At 34.2% G+C, this 19,235-nt stretch overlaps 1 protein-coding gene across 3 annotated transcripts in view; it reads right to left on the bottom strand.

Annotated features, from left to right (window-relative positions):
• Positions 1-19,235, bottom strand: part of ADAM9 (ADAM metallopeptidase domain 9) — a 102,284-nt gene that overhangs the window by 21,517 nt on the left and 61,532 nt on the right. For all 3 annotated transcript variants that reach the window (XM_039853516.1, XM_039853515.1, XM_039853517.1), the window contains exons 15-16: positions 17,971-18,076; positions 14,270-14,453 (exon numbers count right to left, since the gene is read on the bottom strand). In XM_039853516.1, coding sequence (XP_039709450.1) covers positions 14,270-14,453; positions 17,971-18,076 — 290 coding nt within the window. The remainder of the gene's footprint in view (positions 1-14,269; positions 14,454-17,970; positions 18,077-19,235) is intronic.

Genomic DNA, 19,235 nt, shown 5'->3' with positions numbered 1-19,235 from the left:
AGCAAGAGAAGAAAATAAAGTAGGAAACATTTTAAAACATTTAAAAACAGCTAACTAAGATCACAGAAACAGAACTAAATGTCAATAAATTAAGCTGTGCCAATAAAAGCAAAAGCCCAACCAAATGATAAAAATACAAAATGAAAACATATTTATATTATATTGGTATACAAAAAGCTTTCCTAAGCATGACATGAAAACAAAACAGACAAAACTGAAAGATACTTTAACGTTTCTTTATGGCAAAGACAAATGACAAACTAAAAAACATTTATGACATAACTGAGTTAATATTCTTTAAATACAACGAGCTCTCAAAATCAATAATAAAGTGACTATCCAACAAAAAGTGGTAAGATATGAATATGGACTTAACAGAAAAAATACACAGCACTAATAGAGATATAAAAAGATGTACAAGAAGAGAAATGCAATAATAATAATAATAATAATGAGGCTTTGTGAGACTTAATCAGGATGTCAAAAATTAAAGAGATTGATAACATATAACGGCGAGAGTGTGGGAGAAAATAAGACACCCTCATATACAATTAGTGGAATGTAAATTGTTACCACCTCATTGAAAAGTAAATTGGCAGTGTCTAACAGATTTTAAATGTATATATCCCTTCATTTAAAAAAATCTACTAGAAATCTAACCCAGAGAAGTACTCAACAAAAATAGGTGAGATTAAATGTAGATACATGTTCGGTGCTACTAAAAAGATAAACTGCAGATAACGTAAGAATGTAAAAGATCTGAATATACAATTACCAAACACTGTACATTTTAAGTGAGAATACACTATCTTCAAATGCACTCAGAACATTTATCAAAAAATAAACAAAGTCAGCTCATTAAACATGGATGTTTCATTCCTAGAAACGACCAAAGATACTAAACCTAGCACCAAACCTGAAGCATGCCTAATTTCCAAAGCAAAGAGTCATGTTCATAGTCAGATAGTCAATAAATATCTTACAACACATTTCAGGAAAACGAAAAGCCATATTTTGTTGGTTATTTTCAAACCAGGCAATCAGCACTGTTTTTGTGTGATAGCAAGAGTTTCAGAGAAAAATCTCATAATTTTGGCAATACATAAATTTTGAAGTAAACATGCATTCCAGTATCGCCACTGTCATGAATTCTTCCCACTGTAGATTACTCAGCCTGTGAATGTCAACAAGTCTCTGAATGTCAATGCTGTACTAGTCTCAGTCAAGCTGACAGAATACTTCAAAATCATTTCTAAAGAACAGACCAGTTGACTTATATTTTTTTCATTTCATCTTTTAAAACAAAATAATACATGCACATGGTTAAAAATAAAATAGCGCTAAAAGTGCTTATGATGAAATAACTCTATGACCCATGTCTATCTAGTCAGCAAGTTTAGCAGTCTACAGGCAACCACTCTTCTGGTAATTACCTTCCTGTTTTAAATTGTATCCTATTTCTTGACTTATCTATTATAGACATCATCAATTAACATTATTTATGATAGAGAAGAATTCTGCTTTCTAACACAAATCCAAAGGTCCCTTCTTCACCTTCTCAAACTAAATATTGCTTAATATTTATACCATAATATTAGGATATTAACCACTCATGCCACTACTATCTGAGCAAATTCAGAACCAGGTGACAAAAGATGGGGAGGCTGACAATTGGAGATAAATTATCTATATTATCAATAAAACAGTTAACATGACTTAAGTAAACAACGAAATGAGCTTCCTAATACTGCACCCCAAAATCAAACTTACCTGCCTAGTCACAGGCTGCTCTGGACAACCACAGGCCTCCCCCCACAGAAGCAGAGCCTGCCCTGCTAAATTTACTGCATGGTTGAGAGAGCAGACCAGAATACACCCTCTCTGCAGGCAGGTAGATCTGAAAAGAGAAGACAGAAGGGACTGAGCCACCCATGCCCAGTGTCTTCTCCCAAACTTATCAGCTGCATCAGTCACTTTGTGTCCCTTGGAGAAAGTGAAGGAGGAACACACTGAGGCTGGGAGTGTTATTTATTTTTTTCCAGCTTTACTGAGATACAATTGACGTCTAACATTGTATAAGTTTAAGATATACGACATGGCGATTTGACAAATTTATATTCTGTGAAATGATTACCACAGTAGGCTTAGGTAACACTCCCACCATTCCACATAATTATCATTTCTTTTTTGTAGTGAGAACATTTAAAATCTACTCTTAATATTTTCAAGTATATAATATTATTAACTATAATCACTGTGCTAAATATTAGATCCCCAGAACTTATTCATCTTATAACCAGAAGATTGTACCCTTTGACCAACATCTTCATGAACACTTGTTATGCTATTTCCACCACCCCATCCCACCCCAGGCCCTGGCAACCACAATTCTACTTCGTTTTTATGAGTTCAGCTTTTTAGATTCCACATACAAGTAAGATCATACAGTATTTGTCTTTCTCTGTCTGACTTATTTTACTTAGCATAATGTCCTCAAGGTCCATCCATGTTGTCTCGAATGGCAAGATTTCCTTCTTTCTCATGAATGAATAATATTCCACTGTACACATATACAACATTCTCTTTATTCATTCATCCATTGATAGATACTTAGATTGATTCCATATCTTGGCTACTAGAATAATGCTGCAATGTACATGGGACCACAGATATTTACTTGAGATCATGTTTTCATTTCCTTTGGATATATATCCAGAAGTGGAATTGCTGGATCATATGGTAGATCTATTTTTAATTTTTTGAGGAAACATCATACTATTTTCCACAGTGGCTGTACCAATTTACATTCTCACCAACAGTCCACAAGGGTTTCATTATCTCCACATCCTCAGGAACACTTGTTATGTCTTGTCCTTTTTATGATAACTTATGTAATAGGAATGGGGTGATATCTCATTGTGATTTTGATTTGTACTTCTCCAATGATTGGTGATGTTGAGCATTTTTTCATGTGTCTGTTGGCCATTTGTTGCCTTCTTTGGAAAAATGTCATTCAGATGCTCTGCCCACTTTTTAATCAGATTGTTTCTTTGCTATTGAATTGTATGAGTGCTTTATTTATCTTGGTTATTAACCCCTTATCAATGATTCGCAAGTATTTTCTCCCATTCTATAGGTTACTTTTTCATTCTGTTCATTATTTCTTTTACAGTTGTACAGAAGCTTTCTAGTTTGATATAATCTCACTTAATTATTTTTGCTTTTGACGCTCATGCTTTTGATGCTATATCAAAAAAAGCATTGTCGAGACCAATGTCAAGGAGCTTTTTCCCTATGTTTTCTTCTAAGAGTTTTATAGTTTCAGATCTTATGTATAAGTCATACTACATTTCAAGTTAATTTTTGTGAGTGGTGAAAAGACAGGGGTCCAGTATCATTAAAATACTTAATAGCATGTGAATATCCACTTTTCTCAATATTACTTATTGAAGAGATGATCCTTTTTCCATTCCAAATTCTTGGCTCCCTTGACAAATATCAATTGACCATATATGTGGGTGGTTGTTTCTGGGCTATTCTATCCTGTGGGTCTATGTGTCTATTTTCATGGTCCTTGTGGTCTCATACAAATTTTAAGATTTGTTCTATTTCTGTAAAAAAATGCAAGTGAAATTTTGATAGGGATTGCAATGTATCTACATATGGCTTTGGGTGGTATGCAAATGTTAACAATATTAATTCTTCCAACCCATGAACACAGGATATCTTTCCATTTACAGGCATACTTCAGAGATATGCAGGTTCAATTCCACCCGCATATCTCTGAAGTATGCCTATAAATGGAAAGATATTCACCACAATAAAGTGAATATCACAATAAAGCCAGTCACATGAATTTTTGGTTTCCCAGTACAAATAAAAGGTATATTTACACTATATTGTAGTCTATTAAGTGTGTAATAGTATTATGTCTAAAAAAGGGCAGATTTTTAATTTAAAATTACTTTAGTGTTAAAAAATGCTAACCATCATCTAAGCATGTTGAAAAAAATGGTGCCAAGACTGGCTCAACTCTGAGCCATGAACCTTCAATTTGCATTAAAAAAAAAAAAACCAGTATCTGCAAAGTGCAATTAAGCAAAGTACAATAAAATGAGGTATGCCTATATTTGTGTCTTCTTCAACTTCCTTTATCAAAGTCTTGTAGTGTTCAGTTGACAAATCTTTCACCTCCTTGGTTAAATTTATTCATAAATATTTCATGTTTTGATGCTATTGTGAATGGTGTGGTTTTTCTTATTATTCAGGTAGTACATTATTAGTGTATACACAAGCAAATTATTTCTATATCTTAATCTTCTATCCTGCAGCTTTCTCCAATTTGTTATTAGTTCCAACATTTTTTGGTGAAGTCTATAGGGCTTTTCCATATAAAAGATCATATCATTTGCAAACAAAGACAATGTTATTTTTTTATTACAGTTTCGATGCCTTTAATTTCTTCTTCCTAGCCTGAATGCTCTGGCTACAACTTGCAGTACTATGTTAAATAAGAGTGGTAAGACTGGGCACACTTGTATTGTTTCTGACCTTAGAGGAAAAGCTTTCAACTTTCACTGTTGAATACGATATAAGTTGTGGGCTTGTCAGATATGGCCTTTATTGTGTAGAGGTACATTCCTTATATACCGAATTTGTTAAGAGGTTTGTATCATAAACAGATGTCATATTTTCTCAAGCGCCTTCTGCTTCTATTGAAAGAATCATATGATTTTTTTCTTTCATTCAACTAATATGGTGTATCATAGATTTGCTTATATTGAACCATCTTTACATTCCAGGGATACATAAGAATTGATCCTGGTGTAAGATCTTGTTAATGTGCTGTTCAATTTGGTTTGCTAATATTTTGTTGAGAATTTATGCATCTATATTCATCAGGGATACTGTAATTTTCTTTTCTTATAGTGTACTTATTTGGCTTTACTATCAGGGTAATGCTGGTCTTATGATCTGAAAATGTTCTCTTCAATTTTTGGAAGAGTTTAAGAAGAACTGGCATTAATTCTTTGTTAAACCTTTGGTGGAATTCACCACTTAAACCATTTGATACTGGACTTTTCTTTGTTGAGAGATTGTTGATTACTGAGACAATCTCCTTACTTGTTATTGGTCTGTTCAGATTTCTTATTTTATCATGATTTAGTCTTGGTGGGTTGTACATTTCCAGACATGTATTCATTTATTCCAGGTTATCCAATTTTTTAGTATATACTTTTTCATCGCAGTCTCTTATGAATCTTCATACTTCTGTGGTATCAGTTGTAATGTCTCTTCTTTCATTTCTGATTTTATTCACACCTTCTCTAGTCTAACTATAGGTTTGTCAATTTTGTCTATATTTTCAAGAATCCAGGTCTTGTTTTTTTCTCTTTTGTTTTTCTGGTCTCAGTTTAATTTATCTGCCCGTTGTTATTTCCTTCCTTCTACTAACTTTGGGCTTAGTTTGCTCTTCATTTTCTATTTCCTTGAGGTGTAAAATTAGGTTGAGATCTTTAATTTTTCTTACTGTAGGAATTTATCACTATAAACTTCTCTCATAGAACTACTTTTGGTGCATCCCATAAGTTTTGATTTACTGTGTTTTGATTTTGTTCGTTTAAAGATATCTTTTATGCTCCATTGTTTATTCAAAAGTGTGTTGTTTAATTTCCACATATTTGTGAACTTGCAAGTTTTCCTCCTGTTATTGATCTCTAATTACTGATGTGTAAGGACTTATTATGCTATCTTATTCATTGTTTTCTGGTAGTTTTGTAGTCCCTTGTTCCTTTCTTCCTCTCCTGATGATCTCCTTTGTGAATTGGTGATTTTTCCAAAGTGTATTCTGTGATTCTCTTCATCTTTTGTAAACCTACTGTAGGTGTTTGCCTTATGGTTACCATAAGAATTACATGAAACATCTTATAGACATAACAATCTATTGTATACTCAAACATACACAAAAGCTCTACCCTTTTACTCCTCCCTTTTTATGCTTTTGATGTCACAATTATCTTTATGTTGTATATTTGCTAACAAATTATTTAAGTTTAGTTTTTATTACTCTTGTCCTTTAACTTTTATACCAAAATGGTTTACACAACACCATATTACAGTATGAAAGTATTCTGAATTTAACTATATATTTACCTTTACCAATATGTTGTATATTCTCATATGTTTACATGTTACTAATTAGCATCCTTTCATTTGGACTTAAAGAACTCCTTTCAGCACATCTTTTAAGGTAGATCTAATGGCAATAAACACCCTCAGCTTTTGTTTTTCTAGGAATGTCTTTACCTCTTCATTTCTGAAGAACAACTTTGCCAAATAGAGTATTCTTGGTTGGCTTTTTTTTTCTTTCATTATTTTGAATATATCATCCCATTCTGTCCTAACTATAAAATTTCTGCTGAGAAATCCATTGGTAGACTTGTGTGGGTTCCCTTGAAAATTACAAGCATATTTTCTCTTGTTGCTTTTGATTCTCTAATTTTTGACAGATTTGTCATAATGTGTCTTGGAGATGCTCTCTTTAAATTGAGCTTGTCTCGTGACCCATTTGCTTCATAAACTTGAATATCCAATTCTCTCTTCAGCTTTGGGAACCTGTCAGCTATTATTTCTTTAAATAAGCTTGCTGCCCTTTTTCCCTTTTCTTCTGAACTCACAAATTGTTTCTTTTGGTGTTATACCAAAGGTCACATCAGCCTTCTTCACTCTTTTTCTTTCTTCTTTTTTCTTTTCACCTGAATGGATACATTCAAAGTTCTTCTCTTCCAACTCAGATTCTTTTTTTTTTTTTTGCTTCATCCATTCTGATGTTGATGCTATTTTATTTTTCATTACATTGATTGTATTACTCAGCTCCAGAACTTCTATTTGGTTCTTTTTCATGATTTGCTTTTTTGTTAAACTTCTCATTTTGTTCATGTATTGTTTTCCTGATCTCGTTCAATTACCTTTCTATGTTTTCTTATAGCTCATTAGGCTTCCTTAAAAGAGCTATTTAAATCTTTATTAGTAAATCACAGATTGTCAAGTTACTGAAAGATTATTGCAATCCTTTGGTAGTGTCATGTTTCCTTGATTTTCCACATTTCTGAAGTTTTGGATTGCTGTATTCACATTTGAAGTAGCAGACAACTCCTCCAGTTTTTACTAACTGCCTTCATGAGAGAAATACCTTCCTTCAGCTCAACTAGGGATTCTGAAGCTTTCTCAGACTTTCTATGGATATGCCTGCTCCACACTTCTTGCTCCCTCCTGTGCCAGAATTCTTAAGCTTACTGCCTCTTCTTGACTCTGCAACACCAAGCCAAGTGTAGAAAACCTCCTTTTTGTTTTCCTAAGGGTGAGGCTAAAGCTCAAGTTTGTGGTCTCTCTCTGGTCCACGGGTTCTGGCTGGCTCTCTACTCAGGCTCACTAGCGGTCTGAAAAAGCTCCCTCTTGCCACCATTGTTGACAGGGCATGTGGGGTGTTGGCCAAAAGATGAGGGAGCGTCTGGGTGAGGTACACAGAGTGCTAGGGGTGCCCATGGGCCACTTGGAGGGATCTAAATGCAAGGCATCCCTGGCCACTTGTGGACAGGCTTCTTGGTGGAGTCTTCTACGACACAGTAGGATCTGCATCCTTTTAATGTCCTCCAAAGGCCTGTGCCCCTCTTCCAGCCTCTTCTCATCCTTCAGTGATGCAGTTCACAAGTCAGTACTCTGGTTGGGGTGAGAGAGAATGGCTCTGCATAACTGGGGAAGCCAGATGCTCACTCATTCCTCATTTTCCCCACAGGAGTATTCACAGGCTGAAAAGATCTCTCCTGGCCCTAAGCTGTGCTGTGTTGGGTAAAGAGTGATGCAGGTAGAGTCACACTGTCCCGCGTACCCTCCCCTATGCATCCAATTCATTTTTTTTTTTTTTTAAATTCAACACTGTGCTGGAACTTCTCCACTAGAAATCTAGACTTCTACAAAGGCTCTCTTATCCATGGGCGATTGTCTATGCTGTTGTTTTTTAGGGGCTTCCATACTGCAGCCTGGAAGGGCTGGAGCTAGGCAAGGCCACTGCAGGGTTCACATCCAGGACCAAGGTCTCTATGCCTATTACCTGACACACAGGACAAGACTCCTTCCATGTCCCACAGCTCCCACAAAGGCACTTCTGTCCATGAATAAATGCCAAATTATTATTTTTGGAAGGATGCAAATGAGGGATCTTTTATTCAGCCATATCGCTGACGTCACTCAAAAACCTTGGAATGTTATTTTAATAGAACTTCATCTGTGAGAAAACAATTATATAAGGAATATGTATCTCTTGCCAACAACTAAGACAAAACACTTTTGATTTCAAAGCTAAGTATTATGAGCATATTTTCTTTCTTATATAGCATTTGTTTTCACTGCACCCAATACTTGTCTTTCTTCTTACACAATTGGCCTCTGTCACATCAATATTTAACTCATAAAAAAAAAAAAAAGCTATCGTGTCACTTCCTCTTTCAAGTTCCTTCGTTCTCTAGAAACCTGCCTATATGGTCCCCTTACTCTAATCTAAATTAATTATTCTTCTGGCCTGGTACACAGCTGTTATTTTAGCATTTCTCTTTGACATACTTCTACGACCTAGATTACAATTCTTTCTCTTTTTGGTTTACTTCTTCATTTGCTGGAACATTACAGTTAGATGATTTCCTATGAAAGGGTAAATAAAAGATAAATTTTCTGATCCTTTGAATCTCTAAAATGTTTTTATTGTGCCCTCTCACTTGATTGATACTTTGGCTGTGTACAGAATTCTAGGTTGAGAAACTTTCAGAAAAATGAAAGTTGTTCTCTTGTATTCTAGAATTTGGTTCTCAATCTCATTCTTCTATATGTTACCTATTTTGAGAGTTTGTTTTGTCTCTGGAAGCTACTAGGAATTTTCTTCACAAATACTGTTAAATTTCACAATTGTCTACTTTCTCTGTTTTCGTTCTCTAAATTAGAAAGTTAAATTAGTTGAATTTTAAAATATTTAATTGATCCTCGAAGGCTTTTATATTTTCTTTTTTCTGTCTTAGTCTTTTCATTAATCTTCCTCAAAGAATTGTCTAACTTTATGTAACAATCCATCTATAGTTCAGTTATGTATGCATGAAGGGGAACAGTGTACGAGGGTTAGGCTAGGGAGATGGGTATTTCATAAGAGGATGACCAAATATAACATCAAAATTCTTATCTTTTCATCTACAACCTACAGGACTAGGCAAATGGTTGCTGATTTTTTGTTGACAGGATAAAAGAAGCAGACAGACGAGAGAAAAAGCTAGCCTCTCCATTAGCCAACCAAAAGTAATTTCATTTTCAGCCTCATGCTTCACCTCACTCTCAGTAATAACCATTATTTCCAAATCACCAATTTGTTTAGGGTTCTGCCAGGCTAAAATATAGTCTTCTTGTTCACATCGTACATTGCACTTACATTGCACTGTAAGCTATAGGTTCTACTACTCTAACTACTTTCTGTCCTCTTTCAGTTTTTCAAAACTTGGGGAAATCTGTTATCTACTGATGAGATCTCACATATTTCATACTTTGAGATTTATTCCCTACTTATTCCTCTATACTCTTGAAAGTATTGTGCAGACAAAGAAGACAAATGAATATTACAAACCACCATCTTCTATGGATGCTTTTTCCAATTGATATTTTTACTTTGAACTTCACTGATTTGTAATAATTGAATGTGATAATTACATTTATGCACTGACAGGTATGGGACACAAGGTGCCAGATATGTGGTCAAACACTATTCTGAGTGTTTCTATGAGGGTGTTTTCTGTTGAGCTGAATACTTAAATTAGTAGATTGAGTAAAGTAGACTGCTTCCCTAATGTGGATGAGCCTTATCCAATCAGCTGATCGCTAGAATAGAACAAAAAGGTTGAGCCTCCCCTCAACAACAGGAAATTACACTTGTCTTCCTGTCTTCGATCTGGGACTGTGGTTTTTCCTACCCTCCGACTTGAACTAAAACATCGGCTTTTCCTAGGTCTTAGGCCAACTAGCTTTCAGACTTTAACTACCATCAGCCCTCCTGGTTTACAAGCCTTTGTACTCAGGCTGGAACTACATCATTGTCTCTCCTGGATCTCCAGCTTGCCAACTGCAAACTTTGGGTCTTGTCAGCCTCCATGATCATCATGTGAATCAATTACTTAAAACAAATCAAAATCTCTCTTTCCCTCTCTATTAGTATCTTTATTCTAATTTTATATATATACACATATACATATACACATACTTTTAAAGAAGTGTGGATACACACTTCTAATGCAGATACTAATACGAAGGATGGTTCTAGAGAAACAGGCTTTAAGGATAAAATCTCTGAATTGGTTCCTGGGTCTATGAAATTGGTTCTCTTATCTGATTACATTTAAAGATGTGAATGACTCTATTTCCAATAGTAAAAATAATACTGATAGTCCATAGTGTAATATGGCAATAGAGATAGGCAAAATATCACCACTGGTTATTCCTAATCAACCACTGACAAAATTAAGATTCTGGGTAACTGTGTCTATGATACTTCTGAATATTTTTGTCAAACTAACAAATGTGAGATTGAGTGGTTACTCCTAATATCATTGGACAAAGTGGAGAAAGAAAAGGATGAGCTCAGAAATCAGAATTCCCAGCTCAGTTAGGCATAAATGACCCAAAAGCTTCTATGTGTGCCCTGAAGGAGACCCTCATCTCCTGTAGCAAGGCTAAGATCTCTGAAAATCAAACCCAGAATCTTATCTTGCAACTGCTGAGATTATAGTACAAGTCAAACTCCCCACCTCATAAGATATCTACTTTTAAAGTGAGGGCACTGATTAGGAAAGGAGGAGATCCTGAAAGCTGGAATGGGGATGTGTTAGAAGACCTGACAAAGCAGAGGACACTGAGTCCCTAATTTCTGATGACTCTCCTATGCCAGTGGAAGTAGTCTCTTTACCCTCAACAGAGACCTTTCTACTCCCAAGAGAAGGGATTAGTGCTTCATTGCCTGAGGGAATTTTAATAGCCTCCTTTGAGGAAGCTGCCATGCAAGACAATGTTGATTTTCTTCAAGAACCACCCCTACCACTTTTCTTTGCTTCTAGACTTATAACTAGACTCAAGTCCCAGCAGGTCCCTAGAGGTGAGGTACAAAGTGGGACCAATGAGGAGGTGTGCTACAAACCAAGAGAGTTACTTGATTTTTCTAATTTATACAGACAGAAATCTAGGGAATGAGTATGGGAATTAAGGGTGTGGGATAATGGTAGAAAGAACATAAAGTTGGATCAGGCCTAATTTACTGATATGGACTCACTAAGTGGAGATTCTGTATTTAATGTTGCAGGTCAGAGATTTAGAAAGAGCTATAACAGGATGAAAAGTAGATCAAAAGGTAGCCCACGGTGAGTGAGTTGGAAATGCTGAACCTACCTCTGTGTAAGGTAAAAGAAATCATTCAAAGGAAAAATGGTATGTTAGAATAGGTTTGCTGTTTAAGACTTACTCAGAGAGTTCAAAAGACACACTTTTCACCATGACTGTGAAAAATAAATTTGTGAGGGGCACCCCAGCCTCCTTGAAGAGCTCTGTGATCATTGTTCTCTGTTGACTAGACCTTACAGTAGGAACTGTGGACATTGAATGAAAAAATTGAAATGCAATCATTGTATTTGGATCCTGGGGTTAAAAGAGGCCAAGTGGCAGCCCTCCACTGTCGAAACGAATGCAGAGTGTTAAACCAATGAGAACAGTCAAAGCAGCAATCAGAATAGTCTGGCTCTCATAGACCTACAGTGTTAGATAGTTGATGATGATGTTCCTAAAAATAAAATGGTTCAAAAGCCTACTAACAAATTCTCACTACATCTGTAAAAGCAGAAAAGTTCTAGGTCAAGTGAACAAAAGTCTAAACTGAATCAAAAAAAAAAAAAAAATCTGAGTCAGAAGCCCTCAATCAGTTTCCAGACTTGAGCCATATAACAGACCCAGAACCCTTTAAATAAAGAAGAGGATGGGTCTCCTTCAGGAATAAACTGGATTATAAAACATGTTTGGCCATTTCTCCTGCCAAGCAAACTTCCAAGAGAACAACCTGGTGCAATGCTGGACACTCTGTCCACTGGGAGGATTTTCTTTCACCAATGCCCTTCAGGGATGTTCCACAAAGGAGCTATAACGCTGCAGCCATCCACTTTCTTTTCAAAGAGTACAAACTTCCAGTTATAAGATAAACAAGATCTGGGTATCTAATATTCAGCACAATGATTATAGTTAACAATACTGTGTTATATACTTGAAAGTTGCTAAGAGAGCAAATTTAAATGTTCTCCCCATAGACACAAAAATTGTTATTTATAGAGGTGATTGATATGTTAACTAACCATATTGTGGTAATTATTTCACAATATATATGTGTTTCAAATCATCACATTGTACACCTTAAACTTAGAATATGTTATAAAGCTGAGGGGAAGGGGAAGCCAAAAAGGGAGAAGCAGAGATGAAACATACAGGAAAAGAACTATAGGAACATTATCTGGGATTCTGGGTTTCAAATCTCTTTATTTGATTCTGTGGTTTGAATCAATAAATTTCCTGTTATGTTTTAATTCAGTCTTAGCTAGTTTTTATGAGACTTAAGAGTACTGACTATAAGTAAATTTTATAAATTCAAAAAAAGTCATAAGTATACAGCTTCAGAAATACAAAAGTATATTCATCAACACATAGAATCTAGGAACATACTGAAGAAAAATTCAACGATGCCAGCATTTGCTCCAGGAATGTAAAGATAATTTAATGTTAGGGAATTTATTCATATAACCCAGCATATTAACAGGTCAAAAGAAAAAATGATTATTCCAATAGCTGTTGAAAAAAACTACTTACAAAAATGTAAATCTATTCTTCTTTCATTCTTATTAGTTAGGATTAAAAGATACTCCATTAAATGAAAAATACCATTCTACCCCAAGCCAATAGCTAAAATTATATATAATCTTAAAAGGCTAGGTATATTCCCAGTCATTATAAAATCAATAAGAAAAACACACTAATTTTTAAGTAAACAAAGAACATCAACAAGAAACTCACAAAAAAAAAAAAGGAATAAATATACAGAGACCAAAAAATCCAATATCACTAATAACCAAGAAAGAATAAAGTAAAAAGCTTTAAATCAACAGAAACTAATTTTGACTATAACATGGAGAATAAAAACATTTATTGAAAGCTGGTTGGAAGGCAAACTAGTAAAAACTCTTTTAAAGAGAAATTTGGCAAAACTATATCTAAAACCTTAAAAGATGTGCATCATGATAGTAGTTTAACCTCAGAAGACAATCAAGATATTCTGAAATTTTTATTTACAAAGCCATTTACCTCAGCATTATTTATAATAACTGAAGCAGTTGAGTTTAGGAAGTGGCAAGGACAGGCACAAAAATATAAGGGTCTATTTATAAGTGGGGGACAAAACTGGAACTGAAAACTTGGTAGAAATTGAGGTAACTTGGGGGTCCACCTGTCTTTTCATGTGTCACATAATCAGTCAATCATGTTCTCTCTTTCTCAACTCACTCAACACTCCTGTTCCCTTATATCTCTTGTAAATGGCTGAAGCTTGCCATAATCATTCTGGCCCTGCTCCTATTTCATGACATCCATCAAATTCTTACAGTTTTCTGCCTTACTTTTAACTGCCTTTAATTACATAATCAAAAAAAAAAAAAAAAGGAATTCAGCCTAGCTCATTCTCTCATGCAGAATCACTGGCATTAAGTCAGGGGCTGGCTAGCTCTTGGCTCATTATCTGATCCAAACATCATGGTCAGGATAGCAGGGAGCATGGGCAGGACAAGCATTGTGACATTTCTAGTACAAAGACACACGTAAATGTACAAACACACCCACACACATACACTGATACCCTAGAAATCACCTAAGTGTCCCAATAATGGCAGAATGGCTAATAAATTATGGCACACTGATAGGGGAGGGAAATGTGCACAGTATTAAAACATAGAAACCATAGGTTATAAAATATGACCCTGATGAAGAAATCTGGATAGTAAAATTATAGCTATTCTTTATTTTGTTCTTGGTGGCTTTATATTTTCCAAAATCTCTATAATAAATACAAACTTCTTTTATAATCAGGAAAAAACAACCACTTACTTTGTATAATGAAATTTTTAAATTTTACTTTGTAAATATAAAACATGTTAATTACCTTTCCAGCATCACATTTTGTGCCTTCATTCACCATCCCAGGATCTGGAACATCTGATCCTAGCTGAAAATCCACACCCCAACATTTGGTGCCTCCACTGGGAGTCTGAATAATAGCAGGCACAATTCCAAATACTGGCATGTCTTGTACATTCTCACACTGGAGCTTTCCACACAAAGCATTCCTATAAAGAAAGAAAAATAATGCAAAACACAAAATGCATCCAGTGTATATACCAAAGAAAAATTATATATTTATATATAGACAGAGTTTACTACTATTTAGCTGAAATGAATCTAAACAGAGAAAGTGTATGAGAACAAACCATCAAGTGAAACACTGATGGGGAACTGGACATTCATATGGTACAACATCATCACTCCACATATTACCTGAGATTTGCAATGGGAAAAACATAACTTTACAATAGCAAGATCTGGTCATTACTACTTAGTAACACCGATAATGAGACAATCCAGAATTATGAGTCTCCTTGATATAATGTTTCTTCCTCAAAATGTTCAACCTGACTCTAATTAAACTTTAGATTTAAGCTCCGATTTATAGAAAATTTAGGAGGTAGAGACACAAGTTAAGCAACACAGAAGAAACTATCAAACAGATCCAGAACATGGGCCATTCTAAAAGACCACTGGCCCAGTCATTTCCTCAAGTCTCTATCATTGAAAAGAAAAAAATTAAGTGAAGAATATTTTAAATTAAAAATTATTTAAGTGACATGACAAGCACAATGTATAATCCTTTATTGAGTACTGATGTGGGGAAAAAAAAGTTATGAAAGACAATTTGAGGACAATTAGAAAAATTTTAATACTGACCAGGTACTACATGACATTTGGAAACCGTTAATTTTGTATTGTCAATGACCTTTTATGTTAGAGATGAATACTGAAAAATTTAGGAGTAAAGTGTCCTGAGGTCTGTAATTTATAATGGTTCAGCAAAGTCTAGATGAAGTAAATGTGATAAAATACTAACAATGTATTAATCTAGGATATTCGAGTGTTCATCATACTATTCTTTCTACTCCTCTGTATGTTTGTAATTTTTCATTTAAGAAGTTTAAAAAGATAACACCATCTATATACTGAAAGAGAGGATAGCTCTTTCAATGAAACAGAAAAACACAACGTGCACAATGATGTGTGCAGTATGCACAACAGGGGGGTGGAAATGGGGTAGGAAACAAAATATTTTTGTATAAAGAGCCTCTAGAAAGACAAGAAGTTAAAAGAAACATGTACTAGGGGAAGAGAGTGGGAACAGAGAAAAGGAGTATATAAGTAGAAGCTATTTATATCTTTTCTATACCCCTTCAAACATTTTTTGAACAACCTACAACAAAAATAAATAATTACTTACAAATTATTTAAAACAAAAATTAAATATCTATTATTTTAAAAATTGTAAAGTACTTTTAAGATAATACTCTGGCATTGGTGAGGGGGCAGTGGAAGCATAAACCAGTTAAACATTTTGAAGGTCATTTAGGAAGTATCTCTCAAGAGCCTTAAAACTATCCTCCACATTCTTTAACTAAGAAAAATCTAGGGCAATAATCAAAGAAACAGACAAATACCTACACTGTATTTATCACAGCTTTACTTAATATAGCAAATTAAAGAAAAAAACATAAATTTCTAATATAAGGAAATGGTTAAAAGAAGTTGGGTACATCTTATAAATGCTCTTAATATAGTGGAAAGTAAATACATCAATTTGTAAAACAATATAAATCGTACCACGCAATTTTGTTTATATGTGTGCATTTGGGTGTCTCAGTACACATAAGTGTTGGTATATATTTATATACATATATATAAATATAATGCTCATATATGTTTATGAATGTATATACACATGAGAAATACACAAACACACACAAAAGTATCTCCAGATGGTTCACTTTCTTTACACTTTTCTAGGTTTTATATTTTCTATGCTGAGGATGATTGTAAAGACAGTAATGATAATGATGATGAAGATGATGAGTCCTACAATGAACTCTTCTTAATACTAACATCCATCAATCAACTCATTCAGTCTTCAAAACAACACTTGGAAATAGGTACCATTATTATCCCCATTTTACAGAAGAGAAAAACGAGGTATGCAACTGAAGCAACTTGTCCAAAGTCTCAGAGACCTTAAGTGACTGAGGCAGGATTCAAACTCAAAGTAGTCTAACTTCAAATGTGTATTCCTAATGACTATATTATATTATCTTTACTATATAGTCTTATAAAAAACTACAAAATGTTTTTCAAACCAGCTACCCAGTAATTTATGTTTTATAAGTATAGTTTCTATATTTTCATCAAGATTTTCATAAAAATATGGAAACAGAACCAGGCTAAAGACAAAGATAAGGAATGTCTAGCAAACTCTCTCCAAGTCTGCATTAATCCACTTATCCCAAGGTTTTAGCTCAGTTCAATCAGTTACACTAATTTTCTACCCAATAGCTATATCATCTGTTCTTTCATTCATTCATCAAATAGTTAATAGGCACTTACTAGGTGCCAGTCATTATGCTAAGTGCTCATATCCTCTTTTGAAATACTTCCTTGTTTTTTTTAACCTCCCTCAATCTACTCTGTCTTATACAGACTCAAGAAATGTATTAAGAGCATCTATAAGAGGGACATCTAAAGAAGTCTTCCTTACAGAAGTCATACTTGAACTGAGATCTGGAGAGGAGAAGAGAGCATGCTAGGCAGAAGAAACAGCATATGCTGAGGCCCTGTGGCAGACAGCCACAGGTAGGCCAGTACAGCTGACACATTTCACAGCAATTAATGGCTGGGTAGAAAAATAATCTACAAATAAACACATTAAAGGAGTATCCAGAAACACACAAAAAATACTAGAAGGACATTCTACATGAAAGCCAAGGAAAGAGGTTTCTTCAAGGAGAAAATGGTCAACTTGGTTGAATGCTACTGAAAGGTCAAGTAGCATGAGGACCTAAAAATGCCAGATGGATTTAACAACATGAGGGTCACTACTGTTATTTCTTCTTAGTTAGAACTATTTCACTACTGTTGCTTAGCTTAACTGGCAGAGTAAGAGGTGGAGTGCGAAGAAGAGATGCACAGCATTACAGAATTCTTCCAATTATGCAAGATGACAGATGTGTCCATGTATAGTGTACAGAAACCAAAAAAGGGAAGAAATACACTGAAATTAGTGAATATATAATTGAGATTATGGATGACTTTTTTCTCATTTATGGCTTTTAATATTATTAATTTTTTGTCTAAGCAAATGTTATAGAAAAAAAGGTTTTAATTTGTTATTTTTAAATTACACAAAGCTAGAAGAAAATAATGAAGTCCAGAATTAATTCTTTACCTTTATGGATTTAGCAACATAATCTTTTAATGAAAGGAAGGAAGAGGAGGAAAAGTGTTTATTTGGGATTCTCACTATAGAACACATATAAACAAAGTAAGATTCTCAAAACCATTAGATTTTAGACAGGTAAAGTCAAAAGGGATGACTTATTTTACCATTCTATTCAGAGTTTCTCTGAAGCTTTGTGTTGCAAAATTGTAAGTTTGAAAAGTTACATATTCAAGGGGGAGAAAGTCAGTAGTCACAGGGAGTTATATAAAAGATAACAGAAATGACTGGTATTACAATCTTTCATATTCCTTTATAACCTGATCGGCACTTACCCAGTGGCACACTTCTTGTATTCATTGCCAGAAAAACCACAATTGCCAAATCTGTCACCTTTAGAATTCACATCAATGAAACAATCTCTTGGAGCAGCCTTGGCTTCTGTAACATTAAAAATTAAAAAGAGAAAAAGTTACAGCAAGTAAATTCAGAACAAAAAGTATTCCCTATAACAGTCCATATACCTTGAATGAACTGCCTCAACACCGCTGAAAAAGTTTCAGGCCAGATAAAACATTTTTGTTCCATATTAAATACTTAACAACCAACTGTAAAAATAAAGCTTAGATTGTATTTAAAAGTTAGCCTACACTTGAACACTCAGGCCCTAAAAGAAATGTCATTAAACAAAATGAAACTATAAATATATTAAAACCCATATACAGTATGGTAGCACAGTCATTTTTACTGCTCTCAAACACATATCTACTGCATCTCTGGTCAGATCAGCTATTTTATTTGTTTTTTTTTTTTTAATTTATCATATATGGATGCTTAATTAGGTATTCTTACTAATTAGATTGACAAAATGGCCATGACAGCTGATAAAGTATCAATCCATCCTGGCTTTCTTCTATTTTATATATGTATCGCTTACTGTTCAATTTTTCTACTTAATTACACATCCCTAAAAATATTTTATTTGGAAATATTTTTAAGCCAAAATGCCTGTGCTTTGTATTTAACACAGGAAATTCATTTGCTTATCTTACACATCTGATACCATGTTGCTTCATTTAAAAGAAAATGGTAAGAGGAGCTGGAGCAAAAAGGAGACAAAGATCAAGTCATATGAAAAATGAATGCAGAATACTTACAGGAATAAATGTCACAAGGCAATATCCCTAGCAAAACTCTTCTACAGAATGAAAATTGCTATAAAAATTCTCCAAAGAAAAAAATAACTGTGGTTCCTTTAGTCCTAGACTTTTTGCAGGCCTCTATGAAGTTAATATCTTTGCTAAATAACAGTATTTACTTCATTAAAATGTCTATCTGTAATTACTTTTTTAGTCTGGAATAACCTGACTATTCTACAGAATATATCAGGAGATTGACAGATCTCTAGCACTCTATCCCACAGCCTAACATAACTATGTCCCATTTAATTCCTGATAGTCTTTCTCCTCCTGCCTATCTTATCTACCATAAGGTAAGGAGTAGAACAGTCTGGTCAAAATTCTGGTCAAAATCAATAACTCTAGCTTTGAAGAAATAAATCCAGCATTTTTGTCAAAAAAAAAAAAAATGAGTGTAATGA

Source organism: Pteropus medius, unplaced genomic scaffold, assembly GCF_902729225.1.
Source record: "Pteropus medius unplaced genomic scaffold, Ma_sr-lr_union100, whole genome shotgun sequence".
NCBI classification, from domain to species: Eukaryota; Metazoa; Chordata; class Mammalia; order Chiroptera; family Pteropodidae; genus Pteropus; species Pteropus medius.
The sequence above is the reverse complement of the archived record's forward strand: the minus strand, read 5'-3'. Positions and strand labels throughout refer to the sequence as shown.